The 20,673-nt window shown below is 42.2% G+C and overlaps 3 protein-coding genes across 9 annotated transcripts in view; all 3 read left to right on the top strand.

The window, feature by feature from the left end:
- The window catches only part of dnajc13 (dnaJ homolog subfamily C member 13), a 31,678-nt gene extending 28,208 nt beyond the window's left edge, over positions 1–3,470 (top strand). For 4 of the 5 annotated variants that reach the window (XM_080306574.1, XM_026179954.2, XM_080306573.1 and 1 more), the window contains 8 exons: positions 1–170; positions 268–310; positions 395–568; positions 656–835; positions 957–1,097; positions 1,178–1,321; positions 1,415–1,514; positions 2,322–3,470. In XM_080306574.1, the coding sequence (XP_080162700.1) occupies positions 1–170; positions 268–310; positions 395–568; positions 656–835; positions 957–1,097; positions 1,178–1,321; positions 1,415–1,514; positions 2,322–2,419 (1,050 nt within the window). In that variant the 3' untranslated portion in view covers positions 2,420–3,470. Of the gene's footprint in view, positions 171–267; positions 311–394; positions 569–655; positions 836–956; positions 1,098–1,177; positions 1,322–1,414; positions 1,515–1,765; positions 1,871–2,321 lie in introns of all 5 variants that reach the window. The other variant, XM_026179955.2, reaches the window with a different exon arrangement.
- A 596-nt stretch (positions 3,471–4,066) lies between these two features.
- On the top strand, positions 4,067–18,033 carry topbp1 (DNA topoisomerase II binding protein 1). Of its 2 annotated transcripts, XM_026179956.2 has the most exons (28): positions 4,067–4,495; positions 4,674–4,767; positions 4,861–4,995; positions 5,087–5,230; positions 5,312–5,493; positions 5,624–5,817; positions 5,901–6,077; positions 6,172–6,341; positions 6,477–6,640; positions 8,859–9,103; positions 9,232–9,566; positions 9,645–9,817; positions 10,206–10,417; positions 10,781–11,097; positions 11,192–11,377; positions 11,552–11,667; positions 12,154–12,277; positions 12,873–13,031; positions 13,188–13,284; positions 13,502–13,694; positions 14,045–14,268; positions 14,566–14,708; positions 14,950–15,043; positions 16,019–16,182; positions 16,423–16,551; positions 16,634–16,723; positions 17,100–17,261; positions 17,417–18,033. In XM_026179956.2, the coding sequence occupies exons 2-28, from the start codon at positions 4,681–4,683 to the stop codon at positions 17,543–17,545; spliced, it is 4,545 nt and encodes a 1,514-aa protein (XP_026035741.2). In that variant the 5' UTR covers positions 4,067–4,495; positions 4,674–4,680; the 3' UTR covers positions 17,546–18,033. The 2 variants fall into 2 exon arrangements, with proteins under 2 accessions (XP_026035741.2, XP_080162701.1); XM_080306575.1 differs by lacking the exon at positions 17,417–18,033 and having other exon boundaries at positions 16,634–16,825; positions 17,100–17,239.
- A 1,676-nt stretch (positions 18,034–19,709) lies between these two features.
- Positions 19,710–20,673, top strand: part of tmem108 (transmembrane protein 108) — a 55,289-nt gene continuing 54,325 nt past the window's right edge. For both annotated transcript variants that reach the window (XM_026179951.2, XM_080306576.1), the window contains exon 1: positions 19,710–20,300. The gene's annotated coding sequence lies outside the window, so the exon portion shown is untranslated. The remainder of the gene's footprint in view (positions 20,301–20,673) is intronic.

The following is a 20,673-nucleotide window of genomic DNA, read 5'->3' as shown; positions in this document are numbered from 1 at the left end:
GTGCGTCTAACACTGATGCGTTTCCTCCCTGGTGTATTCATGGATGCCATGCGGGACAATGCTGAGGCAGCAGTTCACATATTTGAGGGAACGCACGAAAACCCTGAGCTCATCTGGAATGACAGCTCAAGGGAGAAAGTGTCTACTACTGTCCGGGAGATGATGCTTGAGTGTGTGACAAACACTGTTTTAACCAGATAAAGAATAGTTAGACACTCTAATAGGATGTTTTATGTCTTGTACTAAATCACTTTAAATCTTTTCCAGGCACTTTAAACAGCAGAAAGATAATCCTGATGTGAACTGGAAAGTAAGTATGAAAAGTCATTATTTTAAGTTGGTGTATCTGTAGGAACTATGAATGTGAAACTAAACTCCTAATCTGTGTGCTCAGTTGCCAGAAGACTTCACAGTGGCTTATGGAGCCGGACAGGGCGAGCTTGAAGTTGGTGGAGTCTTCTTGCGCATCTTTATTGCTCAGCCTGGGTGGGTGCTACGCAAGCCTCGAGAGTTCCTGGTGTCACTTCTGGAAACCCTGACTGAGCTCCTGGAGAAGAACAATCCCAATGTGAGCTTCCTAACTGAGAAACAACTACAAATTTCTAGTGAATGCAGAAGTTAGACTTTTTCTGTCTTATTCTGTTATCTTCTGCAGGGTGAGGCCCTGGAGACGGTTACCACGGCGGCAGTTTGCCTGTTCAGCACACAGTGCCAGCTGGCCGACCAGGTCCCTCCTTTGGGCCACCTGCCTCGGATCTTGGCGGCACTCAACCACAAGAACAATGCCGTGCCCAAGAGCTCCATCCGCCTCATCCATGTACTTTCAGATAATGAGGTAAGAAACTAATTTTAATGCAAGACTACAAAAAATCAGAACCATCTTAAGCCAGTTTAAACGTTTTATGTAAAAGTGACACCTCACCCACATCAACTAAGATATGCTTTGTTTCGTGTAGCTGTGTGTACGGTCCATGGCTTCTCTGGAGACTATTGGCCCTCTGATGACAGGGATGAAGGTTCGGGCGGACATGGCTGGATTGGCTTGTGAAGCTCTCAACCGCATGTTCCAGAAGGAGCAGACAGACCTAGTTGCCCAGGTGCACTGTCACCCTTGCTGTTATTATCCCTCACTATGTTTCATGTGTCCTTAATGGAACTTTCTATAACAACTTAACAGGCTCTGAGGGTGGAGCTGGTTCCATACCTCTTGAAATTACTGGAAGGAATCGGCCTGGAGACGTTAGAAAACCCTTCAGCTACTAAGGCCCAGATAGTTAAAGCTCTGAAGTCCATGACTCGTAGTCTACAGTATGGAGAGCAGGTATGATCGAATTATTAAAGTCATCGAATGATTGGTATGATTGTTTATTTAACAATCAAATATTTGAACTCTTGCTTGTTTTTTTTTCCATAGGTGAATGAAATTCTTGCAAAGTCTTCAGTATGGAGTGCCTTCAAAGACCAGAAACACGATCTTTTCATCTCAGAGTCTCAGACTGCAGGTTACCTGACAGGTAAAGTTTTCTTTTTTGCATATTAGAAGAGTGATTAACCTGAATAACAAGCTAAACTGTTAAAATATAAAGTGCTTTAAAAGGTAAGTCTTCTGCATCTTTCTCTGAGCTGATGATGGATCTTAATGCTTTGCTTTACCCTAAAAAGGCAAAACACCTTATGGCTGACTCCTCACTTATGCTTAAACCCAGCTGTCCTATAACTTCCTGGCCCTTCCCTTCCTCTTTTTTCCTCCACATTTCCTCCTCAGGGGTTTCCACTCCTTCTCTCCTGGCCGCCAGCAGCCCACTGCGAGGTGGGCTCTAGACTCCTGAACTGGGCCCTCACAGCCCTCCTCTCTTTTGCTCTGATGCAGGTAGACCGTCCTGGCTCCTACCATCATTCCTCTTTACCTCCATCCTGGCTGCACATGCCATTCTCCATTCCCACCCATTTCATCTTACTCACACTGAAAATAATTCATTACCTCTTAACACCCGTTCTGGATCCTCAACATGTATTGGAAAACAGCCAGCTTGTGTTATGTATGCAATATGTAGCCAGCACATTTTAAAAGGCTGAAATGTAGAGTTACAAGTGAAAAACATAGAAAATAGAATCAGATTTTCTAGAAAATTATCCATTAGTTGTTTACACAGTAGTCAAACTAAATTAAGCCCATGGAAAACATTGTAGCCAGTGTAGCGATCATCCCATCCATGCTTGGTGTCTTAGTGTGTAGTACATCATTCTAGCTCCCCATTAGCCCTGCATCTATCCTTGTAATTTACATCTGAACTGTCTCTTCTGCCTTGCTGTCATTGTAGGTCCAGGAGTAGCAGGTTACCTTACAGCAGGAACGGGCACCACAGTAATGCCCAACGTCCCACCCCCTGTGGACAATGACACTGGAGACCAAGGCTGAAGGACACGCACACTGAAAGGCTCAGGCACCCAGAGTGCAGCTTCACGGCCGCAGCTCAGAGAGGGACTGTTCAGCTCCCCACATGAAGGGGATGTTGAGAGGAAAACAAAACAACTGAAAAAAAGACGAGTGAGAGAGCGGGCCGTCATTGACTGTCACCAAAACCTCTGCGACACCTCCTGCAGCGTCACTCTGCATTGCCCCTTACAAATGACACTCAAGTCTTCAGAAATGCTTTGTTTTAATGGATGACCACATTTGTTTAGTTTCTGTTCTACTTTTCTTATTTCTTCTAATGACAGAGAAGAGTTTACTTTTTGTATGAATATATTTTTTACTCTTGATTTTTTTTTCCATTAGACAGTCATGGGAAGACTGAGGCTTCTTTTTTGTTAATTTTTTTTTCTCTTTGGCATATTCTGATTGGCTACCTTAACCTTACATCTCTGAGGCCTCATTTGTGACGAACAAGCGCACAGGACCTATCCACCACTGAAATAAACATTTTGTTTACTTGTCTATATTAACGCATTCTCATGTGGAAAAGAAAAAAAAAAATCACGGGACATGAAGAAATGGATGTGTATGATTTCTCTGGCCTATTTCTCCAAAAGAAAATGCCACTTTAACCCCTTAGACTTCTGCTGACCTCTGGTCTGCTTTGATCAGGTCAGCTTCAGTCCTCTTCTGTCAAAGATGACACAGAGCTCTCATAATATCCAGCCTTTTTTTCCTCTGATCTTATTCATACTTCATTCTGCTCTCTCTTTGAAGGCTACCCTTTTCTGCCTCATATTTTTTAAAGTAACTCTCCCCCAGAATGCAAAAAGCACTAGAATATTTATGAGTGAATAATAACCACCTGAACTGAGCTTCTGCTGACATGACGAATGACATTGACTCTGATTACCAATCTATGTGAAAGACTAGTGCAATTTGTGAAATGTTCAATGTAATATTACGTATATAAACTTTATATTGAATGTACATTGAAAAAAAAAAATCAGTTGACACTTGTACATAAAATTTTAAGAATAAAAGGGAACCCACAGTGTTGTTCTACTTGTTTTTTCTGTTCACAATAATTATAGATGTTAAGTCTGTTGAGAGAGAGAGAGAGATGAAAAGGGGGGCGGGTATGTATCAAAATATTTCTCAATCCAATCACTTTTGCAGTTAAATGTTTTTATACAAGAATCAATGTGATATACTTGAGGCCTCAGGCAATATGTTTGTTTGCTTATAAGTGCAAATGTTTCATAGAGTTATGTCATTTATATTATGTCAATCTATTTGAGAACCATAACTTTTCACGGATGTGGATATTGAATTTATAGTGGATTACACCAGCTACATAGATGCCATGAATTAGGGACTAGGTCTCACCTCATAAGCCTGACCGTAAGTCAAGGAAATTCATAAAAATTGTCAATACAGCTGCCATTGAGGGCAATGTGAATAGGGAAAATGTGCTAAAAATGAAAACGGTTTTAATATATTTATGTCAGAATTTTAAAAAAAAAACACGGTCCCTTCAGTGAAGTTTTCAAGTTTCTAATTTTTAAAACATTAATATATAGTTTATCACCCCCAATTCGCTTTCTAATGTCTGTAGCGGAACCTTTGAAACGTTCACTCCAGTCGGTCAGATTAGCAGGTAACGCCGGAAGTTGCGCCAAAGGCGCGAACACTATCAACAAAGATCACAATTTATATATCTAAACTATTACGATTAAATTGTTTTAAAATGTATGTCAGTTAGTTAAACCCATATCTCGGGACTGTTGGTTGGACTGTTGGTTTACGATAACATGAGCAGTGGTAGTTTTTGGATGTTTTTATGTTGTAACTGAGCTACATGCAGGTTTGAACGTTAGCTCGCAAGTTTATGTTGCGCAGCTAACATAAAGTCAGTGTAGGCTTTCTAAAAAGTGACAACAGACTTCACAAGCGTCAACTCGCTGACAAGCCGCACTAAGGTAAAACTAGCTTCATATGACTAATCAGAGTTTATACTGATTCCCGTCGGAATACACAGACTGTCTTTACTGGCGCTCTTGAGCTCTTCTATTAAAGGTAAGTAACTAGTAAGTTATTATTTTAAGCTAATAGCAGGCTTGTGTTGAATGTATGGCGGTGCTTAAGGTGCTTAGTCATAACTTAATCTTTGTAGGTGATCATTTTATATTTGGATGCTACTGCTAAGGCCAGCCACAGCCATTATAATAAATGCCAGGTCTTGTCGCTGGTACAGGGTCACCATGTCTAAGGCAGAAAAAGTAGCCTTCATTGTGAAGTTTGTGGAAAGTGAAGGATCAAAAAAAGACTGTGCTGCCAAAGCTTATGAGGTAAGCTCTACTGCCTGGTCCAGTCTTTCTTCTAGTGTTTACTGTCTCTTTGTTTTACAAATTGGTAATCATGTTTGTCTCCGGTTTATTCAGGCCATTTTGGAGCTGCAATCTGAAAAATATTTGAAAACCATCACAGAAGATGATGTTTTGCGCATGGATAAGAAGGACAAGTCTCTGTTTGTGTTCACCAGTTTTACATCTCCAGCCTTTCTTCACTGCAAGAAGGTTGAACTCTACACTTTTAAACAGTGAAATGTCACTCCTGAGGCTCTATCAGAGATTGACTCTTGTTTTGTTTTTTTTATTTCTTGTGCAGCTTGGTTGCAGAATAGTGAGTCCACTGGTGGTGTTGTACTGCCTGCAGCAACAGCGTTGTGTCCCCAAAGCAGAGAAGCCTGTCTATAACATGGCCATGGCTGATGTCACCATTTGCTGCACCAGTATGGACAGAGCAATACGGGTAAGAGATCTGCTATATACATTTTAATAAAATATGAAGCACTGAGACATGTTTATGTCCATACCTTCTCTCACACTCCAGGAAGAGCTGATGGATCTGGTGCAGCTCATGGGTGGATGGGCCTATTCAGATCTAAACGTATCTGTTACACACCTGATTGCAGAAGAGGTGGGCAGTAAAAAGTACCTGGTAGCAGCCAGCCTCAGTAAACCCATCCTGTTGCCTACGTGGGTTAAAGCCTGCTGGGAGAAATCACAGGATAGGTATGTACTGTGATTTACATGGCTACATCTATTAAATGAAGACTTGTGTTTCCTGTTTGATACAAATTCACATTTTAAATCACTGTACATTTACAAAAACATGAATGGTGTCTCTGTACTGCTTTTCCAGTCTTTTCAGATATACAGACCTGCCCTTAGAGGACTACCTTTGCCCTGTGCTGCGTGGCTGTAGTGTTTGTGTGACAGGTCTGTCCAGCACAGAACGCAAAGAAGTACAAGGACTTTGTGAGCAGCATGGGGCCAACTACACCGGTCAGCTCAAAATGAATGAGTGTACACACCTCATTGTTAATGAACCAACAGGTAAGTCACCAGTATTTTAAAAAAAATGATGTAATGCCATCATTTGTGCGTCATTGATTGTCATCGATCGTACTTGGTTCTAGGTCAGAAGTACGAGTGTGCTCGGAAGTGGAATGTGTATTGCGTGTCTTTGCACTGGCTCTTTGACAGCATAGAGAAGGGCTACTGTCAAGATGAGAGCAGGTACACTGTGGAGCGCAATGCTTCAAAAACCACTCGACCACACACTTCCACACCTACTGCTACCAGCAAGAAGGATGGTGAGTCGCATTTGATAAGATGATAAAGGTTTTCCACAGTAATTCAGAACCTGTTTGTCTTTAATGATTGAAGAGTTATGTTTTTCATTTCCAGAGGGTCCGTCACTGTTGGGCTTGAGCAACATTTCTGTGAACACTAGCAGAACAATAAACGACACGGCTCTCACCAATAACAGCACTGTCAGCCACCTGGAAGCTCCAGACCCCATAGAGAGTCTGGATCTTACTGTGTGCCCTGCTGATGATTTATTGGATGGCTGTAAGGTAAGTAGATGGTCTGCAGTTTTCTTTTTATAGAGATTTTATGTATTTCCTCTTTCAATTCTGTAGTAGGAGTTAGTTGAGTCTATAAATGATAAACTTGAGGCTTTCTGTCATTTTGTGTTAAATGTCACACAGCTGTATCTGTGTGGCCTGCCAGGGAATAAACTGGAGAAGTTACGGCGTCTTGTAAATGCTGCAGGAGGTCTGCGCTTCAACCAACCCAGTGAGGAGCTCTCTCATGTGGTCATGGGCGAGCTGGACCAGGACCTCAATAATTTTCTTTCCAAAGCAACTCACAGGTCTGAACTAAAGAGCTTTAATAACCTTCATGATATTTATATCCTCTGTATTAATACAATAACTTGGAGATTCTAATGTTTCCTTTCATACCAAAATATGTTTGGTTGGACTGCAAAATAATTTAGACTAAAGGCTATTACACACTGAGAAATGGAGATTCTAGGTTTATCCAATTCTCAACAGAATTCAGCAACAGGGAGAATTGCGTGCTTTGATCCAGGAGTGAAAGCTCTATCGTGGCCGCTTTTTGCCCACTTTAATATCCTTTCTGCATGTATTGAAACAGCAGCTTTATAGTAAAAAAGTCCAGATGCAAATGGGTCCATCACCCACTGACTCATTATAATACAAAAAGTAAGTCAAAGTAACCATTGAAGAGCTAAAATCTTATATTAAACAAGAATCTGAAACATTTGTCTTTAAAATAGTCGGTCGTCTCAGCTCTTAAACACAGAATGTTGGAAAAAAAAGTCTTGATGCATGCTCAATCATCCAGGTAAAATTGAAACTTAAAAAAAAAAGTTTATATTTTATCTGTCTAACATTTCCACACACACTTTTTCAATGTAGCCTTTAAATCTTTCTCCCATAAAGGTGACATTTAATGAGCTTCCCTGTACCCTTAATGACAAGTTTTGTCAGCATAGGTCAATAAAAATGTGGTTTGATGACCATTAGAACAGGGTCTTAAATCGTCAACTACATCCCAGCTTTTTGGATGTCAGCATTCTCAAAAAAATTAAAAACACAAATATGAAAAAAGAAAGGCAAGGATTAAGACTAGAGATGGACCGATCCGATATTACGTATTGGTATCGGTCCGATACTGACCTAAATTACTGGATCGGATATCGGAGAAAAATAAAAAATGTAATCCGATCCATTAAATATCACGAAAGCACCTCACAAAACTTGCAACACGCCGTAACTCACCTCAGAACGTTAGCACGTCGGAGCAGTATGCATCACGTGATAGAGCGGCTGTGGCATGCGGGACCTGTCGGTGGTCTGGATAGCATGTGGAGCTTCGCTAGCAACCCGGCATTTCATCTCTGACAAAGTTACCCCGAGAGAAGTAAAGCAAGTGTGTAAGTCCATCTCTGAATGTTTGTAAAGCATTCCTGCGTTAAGCTTAACTAGCGACTGCCTCTCGCTCTCCGGCTGCTACTTCAATCATGAAACTGCTTAATGATCAGCTGATCGGCTTTTCTGTCGCAAGTCCGTGTCTCTTGTTTGTTTTTGGCCCACTTTGCACCAGAAAGAGGAAACCAGCGGCTGAACAACAGCAGCACGTTTAAGCTTGATCAGCTGTTGTTAGAATTTATTTAATATTACTTTCTACACCAGGATCTTTTTCTACGTAGCTGACGCTGGTAACTGTGCAGGGGCGGATCTAGCAAAGTTTAGCCAGGGGGGCCGATAGGGCATTAACAGGGAAAAGGGGGCACAAAGACATAATTTTCTTTCTTATTCTCATTTAAAATGTCGAGCTTTTAATTATTTAATATTTATCTGAATCTTATACCCAAAGTTTTAATCTGATGTAAAATGAATAGAAGTCAATTACTGTATATAGTAACTATTAAGTCTAATATATATACCCTAGTAAGCTATAGTACTTTTTCCTTTGGGAAGGTACCATCTGTGCAGTCTGCAATTTTGTTGAAGAAAGATGTTGAATCTATTTAATATTTCTTGAAAAATAATTGATTTCTGTGCATTTTTTTTTCACACTGCATCAAATTAAGGTTGATTACGTCGATTAAGCATCATGAGGTGGCGCGTGAGGGGTGGTTCCCTATTTTTTATTTATTTATTTTTGTTGTTCCTGGGAGTTGGAACCCTATTAGTTAGGTTGCTTAATATTTATGCTAAGTACTCTTTAAAATACCAGAATAGGGAGGATGGTGTAGGTTTAAGTTTATTAGATTGATCAGTATTGCTGAACTATGAAATATTTTTTTTTGCATACAGGTATAACAGAATAGCTTTAGTGTAGTTGTTGTTTTAAACTTGAGTATGAACTTATACAAAATGCAGCAAGATATTTAAAAAACTGTTTTGTTGATTAAAAAACATTATATCGGATTCATATCGGTATCGGCAGATATCCAAATTTATGATATCGTATCGGACATAAAAAAGTGGTATTGTGCCATCTCTAATTAAGACATAATGTGGTTAATATATAATTTATGTTCTCTCTGTAATTCACAGGCCCCATGTAGTAACAGTAAAGTGGCTAATAGACAGCTTCTCAAAGGGCACTCTGCTCCCAGAAGCCAGCTACCTCCACCCTGACTGTCTGCCTCCTGCTCCAGCTGATGTAGTGGTGCCGGGTTACCACACTCCCAAATCCCGGATCTCAACTGGTCCACCTGCTGGCAGCCCGAGCACTCCGGGGAGAAAGAAAGCAGACGAGGATCTACTGTCACAGTACATGGATGATGACCCTACAGTGAGTAAGTATCTGTTGCTGACGGTGTTCGTATGGGATCAAGAGTCTGTATAAGACAGCTGAATGAATAAGATTCAGACTTAGGTTAGTTTTACATATTGGTACAGCTGCTCATATCCGTTTGTGTTCCAGTTGATATGCCGCCTCCACCACCAGCAGAGAGTAAAAGCAGGAAGTCCATTAGTACAACTGCAGAGCTCCAACCTGAATCCTGGGTACCAAACCGCACTAATGGGACAGAATCCACCCTGCAGGAAGCCAGCGAGGCAGGACTGTTTTTCGGGAAACGTTTCCTTCTTGTGGGGTTTGGTACGGAGGCAGAGGCACAGCTCTCTCTGCTGGTGACAGAACATGGAGGCAAAGTGCTGATGGGCCGCTCCCGGGTTGTCGCAGACTATGCTGTGGTCCCTCTCTTGGGGTGCTCAGTGGAGGCCACAGTGGAAGAGGTGGTCACTGATACCTGGCTGGTAAGTTTGTTAATAGTGCTCCATGTAATGAGAGTGCCTTATGCTTTTGATTGACCTATTTCTCTCATTAAACCTCAGGTCATGTGTGTGGAGAAGGAGTGTGTCCTGCAGCTGTCCTCCCACCCTTTGTTCACTCCTGTCCCAGTGATGGACGGACAGTTTCCTCTCAAAGATTGCGTCCTCTCTGTCAGCCAGTTCACCGGAGCAGAGAGGGAGTCTTTGGTGGAGCTTGCCAAGCACCTTGGAGCCGAGTATGACTACCTTACATGCACCAGTCGTTATGTTTAGGCATAATATCCATAAACATTAACTACTGCAGGAACGTTTGATTAAACTTTTAAATTAGCTGGTATTTGCATTCATTATTATGCATGAACACTCAATGTGAAGCCAGTTGCTTTGTGTTCAGAGCAGTAATGAGGATGAATTTCTGTTTTCTGTACATTTTTCTATCTGTATGTGCTCCTGAGCAGTAGGATGATACAGCTGTTTAATAAAAGAAGAAGCTGCCCTGGCCTGTGTGCATTGCTGTAACTTAAATTCACTTGCTCTGCTGCATGCTTTATAGCCCAGTCTTGCTGCTCATTAGGAGATATGTGTGTTAAATCTTTAAATTTGTTTTGTGTCTCCTTGCTGCAGCGTCCAGGATTATTTTGTGCGCCTGGCCAACCAGAAGAAAGGCATGCTGGCCAGCACGCATCTGGTGCTGCAGAGCCCCGAGGGCACAAAGTACCAGGCAGCAAAGAAGTGGGGGCTTCCTGCTGTTACCATGCACTGGATACTAGAGTCTGCTCGAACTGGGAAGAGAGCAGAGGAGGGAAGATTTTTAGTTGATCTGCCACCCTCGCCAGGTTAGATAACTAACTTTGCTAGATCTGTTTTATGATCTGTAATTCTCAACACACGATATAAATTACATTAAATTAAACCGTATGATGGAGTTTGGCTGGAGTTTTAAGAGGCATTCATTTGTAGCACCAGTTTGACCTGATTGCTAATGACTACCACCAGAGATTTTCCTGGCTCGGGATGGGTCTTTATAAGAACGATAGTTTAGTTTTTATTGGTTTTTAATTTTAGTTTAGTTTTAGTTCCAGTTCGCTTAATTTATTAAATTCATTATGTTGTTATTAAATGTAATTGTAGACTCAAGTTTGTCTAGTGTGTCATTGCTTATTAATGAGACTGGCTGTTTTTATTTTGTTCTTCCACAGAGAGGGATGAAGAGAGTTTTGTAGGTGGTTCGCAGAAACAGATTATGCCTCCAGCGGCTCGTTCCTCTCCAGAAATCCCTTTGTTGGGTCCCCGGAGCGGTAAGGCTGTCACTCCTCTGGATTTAGGCCGCTTTCAGAGCAAAGTGTTCCGATCTGTTTTGGATGAGATGAAGCCCAAAGAGGACATCAGCACCCCAAAACAAAACCAGGAGGGTGGCAGAAGGAACCCACTACAGAACGAGGCCTCCCTGCAGCTGGACACCCCTTCTCGTTTCCTCAACCGAGACCAGCTTTTCAGACCCTCTTTTAATGTCAAGGTTGGGATTCACTGAGCAGCTTACACTTCTGGCATTTCATGTTTGCTGATATTTGATTAATGTTTCTCTAAATATGTGTATTTATATTATTTAGGATGCACTTGGAGCTATGGAAACTCCGGGTGGGGCATCGAAACCAGGGAAGAGGATTGAGACTCCACTCACTGATGTCATCAACAGGAACCTGAAAGTAGCGCTGGCTAATAGCACCTGCAATAATGTCTCAGAGATGCAAGCAGTCTCTGCCAGTCCCCAGCTTGCAAAGACAGCTGAGAAGGAGGTAAACACTAGTACTGCTATACAAATGTGTTAGAGCCTGGTGGTTACAGAGCCACAGCACATCTTAGCGATTATCAGTGTTAGATTGAAGTACACACAGGTTTTTATTTCCCAGTCACAAACATAACAACTCAAAAGAAAGACAGACAAAAACAATATGGTGTTTGCGTGTTAGAGTCCACGAAAAGAAGCCGGGCCCCTGAATGGTGTTGTGGTCTGCGTGGGAAAGAAACTGAGCAAAATGCAGAGTGAACTAAACGCCATCGCTGCCTCGCTTGGAGCCGACTTCAGGTTTGTAAACTTTACTTAAGAGATTTTTATTGTATTTCATTTTTTTAAACCTTTCAAATCCTGGTTCTATCTGTCGCCACTCTCCCTCTATTTCGAGCTAAGCATGCTTTCCCAGTGTCAGCATTTTAAAACCACAGAATGAGAATTAATGTTTGGTTTTACCTGTTTGTTCTTATTTTTTCATCATATGACTTTTAGAAATGACAGTTTTTCACTTTGATTTCCTTCAAGTCTGAGCAATAAATCAGTTCCATAAACTGGGCTTACATAAGGATTAAGGCCAAAGTCCAAGTATACTGCTTCTAAATCATCATGACACCTGTACAAAGAATGGGTGAAATGTTTTGCTTACTGATCACGAATTATCAAAAAGTAACCCATCAATGTTGTAAGAAAGTCCTGGAAAGTAACACTTTATCAATTGATTTTATTTTTTGCAAATATGATGCAAACGGTACAAACATATCTTTGCTAACTTCTTTTCAGGTGGGCTTGTGACGATACAGTAACACACTACATTTACCAGGGCCGTGTGGGGGACAACACCCGGGAATACAGAGGAGTGAAGGAGAGAGGGCTCCATGTGGTCTCCCAGTACTGGTTGCAGGCGGTGGGTTTCCCAGTAGTGTAGCGTTTTCTCACTGATTTCTAATCATTTGTGACAGCTGATTAAGTCTGCTGTGTGAAAGTGATGCTGTGTTCGTGTTATTTGAAGTGATATAAGGTAGTGTAAAACACAGTACACTGTTGAAGCCCATCCCAGTATTTAGTGGGTAAGAGGCAGGCATCAGCTGATCTGCAGAAAATTAACACACACATGTTAGGAAACAATTCAGTCTTTAGTTTCTTTCAACCTGAGCACATAAACCATGCCTATAAAAGGTTCAAGCCACATGCTTCTGTTTCCTTTGCTTAAACAAGCATTTAGAGAAATTACGTCTTCATAAAGATTCACAAAGCTGCATTAAGATGCAATTGATTTCATTTGGGTATTATTTGTATTCTCCTGCAACATTTCACCCTGGGGAAGCAATTAGCATCTCATCAACAAAAGCAGAATACTAAATGAAAAACGTCTTTGATGTGTAAATTCAGAGGCATCGTCGTTTCAGTGGTGTGTCTCCTCATAATTGTTTTATTTAGTTACGTTTTGGTGTGTAGATAAATACTGTGTGCAGTAACGTGTCTGTTTTCATCCTGTGCAGTGCGCTGATGAGCAAAGGCACGTCCCGGAGTCTCTCTATCCTTTCACCTACAACCCTAAGATGAGTTTAAACCTGAGCCAGGTGCCCAGCAACTCTCAGAGGTCACCACCTGTAACACGAACACAACGCAAAGACATCAGGGAGACGAAGGAAGACGAGGTGGGTCTGATTTGAAAGTCAGAGTTAGTGGGGGACCTGTGTTGGTTTAGGATGGAATTTCTCAGGAAAATCAGGATGTATTGTTCAATTAATGCTGGGATGTCACAATTATCTTTCTTTTCCTGTTTAATTGATCTTTAGTTTTCTTTGTCGCAGTTTGTGCACAATCCCACACAAGAAGCTGCAACCCAACGCCGTGTGAGTGATGGAAGCACAGACCAAGAAGAGATGAATGATAGCACAGAAAGGAGGGGTGAGTGTCTTTTCTGTTGCTGGTAATTAAATCCACTGAGCTTCTGCATGTACTTGAAACGAGTCTAAGACTCTCAAGGCTCACCACCAATCTGCAAATCTGTCCATAACTTCTGGAGTAATCCTGACAAACCAAGCCTGTCACAGAAGTAAAAGGTCTTCAGTATACATGGTTGTATATGAGGTTTTACATATTTTTTGCTATCCTGATATTTTAGAAACGCTAGAGATGAGAGAGAACCTGCAAAGACAACTGCAGGAGATCATGTCAGCCACTAAACTGACGACAGGGAGGCGTACCTCAGTCAGGCTCGCTAGGATGGGATCCGGAGGGGCAGACTTGGGCCCCCACACACCCGAAGGGAGCAGAGTTGGACGGAGCGGTAATAGACGGACTCTAGAAGCTCTGAGGTATGAAAGAAGCTGCTTATGTTAAAACTAAAAGAAGCTTGAATCTCTTAAGGAATCTGGCAGCAGCTCAGGGCGTTTTGCAGAGTCCACTATAAAAAATTTAAAGTGCTTTTTTATTTGTTTAAAAAAAAAAAAGTGCAAGGTGCTGTATGCATGTTTGGGTACAGAGCTGTGGTGACAGCAGAAGAAATAGTAAATATCATCATTTTACCTACAGAACTATGTTAGCAGTAGGGGCGCGTTGAGCTTTGAAAAGTCCTTTTGTGTTAAATTCAGGATCTAAACCATATAAATACCATAGATGGTATTCTTTTGGCTTCACATAGCTGACTGCTCTGTTGTGATTTCAGGGTTCCTCGAGAAGCGGCTATGGACATGAACACAGAGCCATCCCAGAGTGAACAGATAGTTTGGGATGACCCCACAGCCAGAGAAGAGAGGGCCAAGCTCGCTGATAATTTACAGTGGCCTGGAAGCCCATCGCAGCACTCTGAGCCCCTCGCTCCTCCTCCAACTGCAGACAGCGGACCACAGCTAAGGGACTCCATGACGGACTCAGAGCTGGTAGAGATGGGTAAGAAATGAGGATCCAGCTGCACCAACTGTCTGAAAGTGTACAATGGGCTAAATTAATGCATAGAGGGGTTTACACCTACCTGGACAGATAAAGAAGATTTTGAACTGTGAATCATGCAAATGAAAATGAAAGGTCTAAGCTTTGGGAGGATGTAGCGATACGGTGAAGAAGTGGTGCATCTTAGTATAGAGCTCTCAAGTTAGTCTCAGGTCTATTTAAAGTCTGTGTATGCATATAATAGGGAAACACTGTTTCTGATATGTTGGTAACATTTCACCGTTGTCGCTCCCGCAGCTGCTTGTGACGTCATTGAGCAGCACATGAACAAGAAAGTCCTGACGCCTCCTCCCGAGGAGCCAGAGAATGACGTCCTCACTCCTAAAGCTCCCAGCATTGCTTTTCCTCTCGCCAACCCCGCAGTAGCACCAGAACCACAGGTGAAGGGTTCGAAATTTGCACTGACAACAACACGTGAAGCTTTAATCTGGTCTAAATGAAATTTAATTGCTCAGCATTGTGTAACACTTCTCTCCACTTTCCTGCGTTACGCAAACAGCTGCATGCTGGTGCTTATTCAGTTACATAATAATGAACTGATCATTTGTACTGCGCAGTGTACAATCTGTACGTCTCTTTCAAGCAAAGTACTAGTGCTAAAAGGTTGTTTATTTTTCTCAGGAGAAGAAGGAAGAAAAACAACCTCCCAGATTTCAGCTGTCCTCCCTCAGCCCCCAGGAGCGCATTGATTACAGTCACCTCATAGAGGAGCTTGGTGAGTCTCCCATCTAATTAGCGATCTAACGCTGTTTCATCGTGCTGCAGTACAAAAGGCAGCACATCAGAGGCTGGAAGTCAGAGGAGCTAATCCCTGATGACTATAACTGAGGATCTGCCTCCAGGATATGGAAGTAGTTCCTCCAGCACTGTTTCCTCTGTCAAAAAAAGCATGACTCAGATCTTCACTGGTCATGACAAGTTATATCATTATTAAAACTTTCACACTGTATTTCTGCCTCAGCGCATCTTACTAGCTTAATAGCTTGACAGCCGTTCATCTGCTAGGCTTTAAACTTGGTGGGTGTATTGCTGGGAACTGAAATAAGTGCAGCGTTGAGTTTGAGGTTGTTAGAATAAACGGTTGTCATATATTGGCTAAAAGTTCACTTCGTTACCAGCATTTCCCCTACAAGACGTGTTTGTTTGGCTGTCTCTGTGAGGTCATTTACTAACAGTAAAGCATTCTCAGTCCTCTTACACATGAGTTTAATCTTCACTAATTATTGGCAAACCGTAATCCAAAACTAAACCTGTTTCAACCAAACAAAAAGTTGCATTCAACCAATGTCTGCTACACTGATAATGTTGCATTTACTTCATCAGCCATAAATGCTGAAAGACCAGTCTGTTTCCACCGTTTTTGAGTTGCACATCTTCTCTTTCCAACCTGTAGAATATGAAAATACTCACTGGGGTCAGCGATCACATGTGAGGTCATGGAAAATGTGCTGTGATCCAACCTTTCGAGATCCAAACCAGTTTACCAGTTTAAAATAGGTGCACAGATGGTGACTATATCCATGGTGCTGGAAACATGTTATCAGAGGGTCTGATAGAGTCAGTGGAATAGGATAAACTTCATATTTATATTGCATTTTCATGCCATTCAGTTATCAGTGTTGCAGCCATAATCCCTGCACAGGCCAAGTGTACCATGTGTGTAGTTTTCTGTCTCTGTCTGTTGCTGTAGGTGGTGTAGTCTTGGATAAGCAGTCTTTTGACCCCAGCTGCACACACATCATCGTCGGGACACCCCTGCGTAATGAGAAGTACCTGGCAGCGATGGCAGCTGGGAAATGGATCCTGCACCGCTCGTACCTGGAGGCGTGCCGCTCTGTGGGTCTCTTCATTCAGGTCAGAATCCGAAGAGCAATCTTTGCCACACGTAAATATGATAGAAAGTCTGGGAATGTGGAATATAAGCGCTCGGATAACACCAATACTTTCAAGGAGAGTCCTTCATGCAAGTATCACCACACAGCCGTCATCTTAGGCTGTTATTTTAGACTAGACAAGGAACGGGTCACTTCTAATAAAAACCACAAAAAAGGTTTTCTTGACTTGTCCCCAAAAATCTCCAAATCTGTGATCTAGGAGGAGGAGTTTGAGTGGGGCAATAGCTCCATCCTTGACGCATTGCCCTCCATCACCTCCCAACAAAAGAGACTAGCGTTAGCCGGCATGCGCTGGAGAAAAAGCCTGCAGGGTCACTCTGAACACGAGGTACGAGCAGGCTCATACACACAATAAAAACCACGGCTCTGAGGCATTTTGTGTTCTATAAACAGGCATTTGTATTTTTCAGGGCGCCTTCAGTGGATGGACAGTCATGCTGAACATCGACCAGAGCAGAGAATCGGGATTCAGGCGGTTGCTGCAGTCTGGCGGGGCGAAGGTTTCTCAGTGCTTTTCTTTTCTGAGACACATCCAGGAGCATGCAGTCTTTAGCCAAGATAGATTAGCATCCTAAAAGTGTCTTAAAACAGCAACAGCTTCAGTAGGTTGATATTTATTTTTTGATATAATCTTTAGAAATGTCTGTGATGTAAAATTTGGAATCCTTGATAAAACTGAGCTAGTGAGTCAAAAGAAAGCGAGGAGAAAAAAAAAAGAGCTAAGAAGATGGGGCTGTTGTTTTAGATGGAGGTAAATAACCATCACAGCAGTATGCTGAAGGAAAGAATTGTGTTGTTTGCGGGTTTACGTTTGTCTGCTTCATTTGACTTCTTTCCACAAACACAGCAAACACACAGTCTGTCATTTCTCTGCAGGTCCTTCCTGGTCCCTCCCCATCCATGTACAAAGAGGCCACACATCTTTTTGCAGACTTCAGTCGACTCAAACCCGGAGACTTCAGAGTTGATGTTTTAGAGGCTACCTCACAAGGAGTCACATGCCTGAAGCCAGAATACATTGCAGACTATCTCATGCAGGTTAGCAGGGCTCTTCATTTATATATTCTCAGCTGAGTCTGATGCTGAATTTCTCACTTGAAAGACGTTTGATGTCTTCCATGTTGCAGCCCACACAAAATTGAATGTTAAAGATGGATTTTTAGCAATGGCCTTTTTTCCCATCTTTGCTTAAGGAGCCAACACCACCCATCGAGCTGTACCACCTGACTGAAGCTCCCTCTGAAGAAGCTCCAGGCACACCGTCACGTAAACGTAAAGCAGCAGCAGAGACCTCCAGGCTGAAAAAGAGCCGTGTGAACTGAAGTTAAATATTTTCAACAATGTGAAGATGATTGTAAAAAAAAAATCCCTATTTTTTATGACCTGTATGAAAATAAAATAAATGTAGCACCTGTATTGTAATACTGCATTTTTCATAGAGCGCCCTGGAGCTGCTGCTTGCACCGAGAGACTCTGCTTGTGATGGATGAGTTAATGAACGTCTGCAGAAAATGTTGAGTCACGTTTTGTAATTGCATGCGATGCTACTCTCTGGCCTGTAGAGGGCAGTAGTGTGTCAGTGCATGCCTCAGGTCTGATTTCTCAGCAGCAGAATGTAAACTCAAGTCTCCCAAGTGCTGTTTTAACATTTATATATTTAATAACTTTACTTATTGTTTAGGATTTTTTTGGGGGGGTTAACCAAGCCTTCTATGATTTTTTTTTTTCCAAATGTCCTGTTATAAGTGTGTGTTGTTAACTTTCTTTCTTTTGCAAAATAAAACCTGCCTGTGTATTTATTGAGAAATCATCCTGCCTAAGGCAGCTTATTAACTTAGTCTCTGACAAATTTGGTCAAATTGACATGTTTCTTGCCCTTCACTGGTTATAGCCCATTTGCATCATCTGTCGATCCCCCCTCCAGTCTAGTAAACACTAGATTTTGTTTACGCTGTTCATGTAGGCCTCTGGTACACTGATGTGTTGCTTCATACCAGCGTGCCAGCTGAGGTTTGAGGCCTCGGTTCTCTCTCATAAGATGGTTAAGTGGTTTAACCTCGTAATAGATGGACCAGCTGACCGCCTCCCCACAGGTTCAGTATTTAGAAGTGTGGGATTAGAGGAGGAATCCTGACAGGGAGGGAAACATGACTCAGATCCCAGAGGGCAGCTTAAGGTCACTCACAAAGTTTGGCAAGTTTCAAATTTTACAACCAACTAATTTTAATGGTAACAACCAAACCGTATTTAATTAAGCTGCATATTATAGTGCAAAGGACCTGTTCTTGCACACCGCACATACCTGTGAGCTGTGAACAAGTCCACCCTTGAACAGTTTTTCCTACAGGAAAGGCAAGGGTTAAATTATCGTATAATTTATATTGCTGTTAATTTTATGCCAGCATAGCCAATATGCGACTTAAATATCAGGGATATGGAAGATGAAGACTGCCAAAATAAAAACCCCAACTAATAAAAGAATGACAAAGCTAAATTATAATGTATGAGGAAGGCATGTATAATGTAACTTTGCACTGATGTTTAACAACTAATAACATAATACAAAAGTTTAAAAAAAACATAATGATAAACATAATCTGGCAAAAGAGCAAAAAAAAAAAGCAGATAAAGCAACTCCCCCCCCCCCCCTCTAAAAAATAAAAATTAAATATAGAAGCGATATATAAATTATGTAATGCTTACATCTTTTTATTTAATGTTGTATTTTCATATTTTGAGTCTTAGTTTTGTGAACATGCAAGCTGGAGATAAATGCCAGTGGAAGTGGAAATTTTGGGTTTTTATTTCAAAATTTCAAGATTTTTGAGAGATTAACACGAAATTTTAACCTACTTCTACTTGGTAATCGATCAATTAATAAATAAATAAATAAAAAAAAAAAAACAATCAGCGTGGGAACAAGCTTGCATAGCCCTCAATAGGTGGAGAGCCACTATAAGTCCTGCACTGAATCACACTTTCAGCAGTGATGGGAAACATTTCAGTGCTTATTTATTAGTTTTTATGTGTTGTATCAATTTAGATCAAATTAATAGTTAGTTATGGTTTAATTAACTAAATGTTCTCACAGAGCTAAATCACGCCTGTAATGTACTTATTTTATCTGTCTGTAAACAACAGAATCATTAAAAAGCAATGTTTGCTAATAAGTCTATTAAACTAGTAATGAAGGCAGGATTTTAAGTGTTTCTTTCTCTCTTTTACACTTTGTTCAGGAGTTAACGCATCGTTTCTTAAACCACTGCAGCTCATAAAAATCCCGGAGCTCTGCAGCTGGACACGACAACGATATTAATATTCACAGGTCCCGCTCCAGGAAGTGTGGATGTCTGAAACAGTTTTCCATCAACAGGTGTCCCACAGAGGTGGACTAACGTCCCACTTTGCTGACTGGCAATTGGCCAAGAGTTCAGCTTCACTGACGTTTCACTGCGTCACGCGGTCCTCTTTCTATATGCTAACTTTGTGGGTTTCGTGTTGGGACGGGGGATTTCAGCGCGACCCTGCGATCAGGGAGGAAAACTCTGCAGCAGTCCTCATTAAAATTCCCCGTCCGTACGCTCACCACGAGAACCTCCTGTGGTGGGTGGCACCGGCGTCCTGCGCGCCTCTTAATTGCGCATCAAGCATTAAGGGGAGATCACGGATCACAGTTCCATTACCCGTGGCCGCGGATTACGCTGCCTTGAGGCTGGGAGGGGGTTGCTTCACGTCCCGCTATTTACGGCGTTGGGGCTGAGAGAGGAAAGGTGGACGCAGAGGGGTCTAGAGGTCCAGCGAAGGGTGGCGCCCTGCGCATGTTGTAGTCCAGCGCCTGGACGCACAGTGCCGCTTCCCAGGGGCCGGGGGACCCACAGCGACACGGTCGGCTCCTGCAGTCCGCTGCCTGGGCTCCGCTGGCTTCTCGCTGCAGCTCATGATTCGGACATTTCTGTGCGGGGACTGGCAACATGTGCGCCCGGATGGTGTGAAGTGTGACACGGCGGCTTTTGGGTTGCATTTCACTCGGATACGCCGAGCAGGCTGCCCGACGTTACGGCGCACCTTGTGCAGTAGGTAAGTCAGCTACATCTTCATCCCTGTACTTCAGATTACACACATCACCCTCCAGCTGCTCTGCGCATCCGGCGAGTTTTATTGATCGCTCTTACCTCCCTTATTGATTATGTTAAACGTCCGATTTGTTGAAATCTGCTCAGGGTTTCCGGGCAGTTATGAGCAGCGGTGACAGACACGAAGGTCTGGGCTTCAAATCACTGTCAGTGCTGCAGAACATGTCACTGCAAGATATCCTCATTCATGCCCTATCAGCTCAGAGCATCAATAATGCATTGCACGATGTGAATATTGATATCAAGACTGGGAAATGCCATCGTCAGAAGTTGAGCTCGCGTTGCTTTCTGGAAGAATCATCATGTAATTGAGGAAT

The sequence above is a fragment of the Astatotilapia calliptera genome, chromosome 9, assembly GCF_964374335.1.
Source record: "Astatotilapia calliptera chromosome 9, fAstCal68.1, whole genome shotgun sequence".
In the NCBI taxonomy this organism is placed as follows: Eukaryota; Metazoa; Chordata; class Actinopteri; order Cichliformes; family Cichlidae; genus Astatotilapia; species Astatotilapia calliptera.
This window is presented reverse-complemented; position numbering and strand designations above follow the sequence as displayed.

Bases quoted from the DNA above. Each gene is read 5' to 3' on its own strand.
- topbp1 (XM_026179956.2), top strand. From the start codon at position 4,681: ATGTCTAAGGCAGAAAAAGTAGCCTTCATTGTGAAGTTTGTGGAAAGT. The intron at 9,104-9,231 runs GTAAGTATCTGT...TTTGTGTTCCAG, and splicing joins GGATGATGACCCTACAGTGA to TTGATATGCCGCCTCCACCA. The intron at 11,098-11,191 runs GTTGGGATTCAC...TATATTATTTAG, and splicing joins GACCCTCTTTTAATGTCAAG to GATGCACTTGGAGCTATGGA.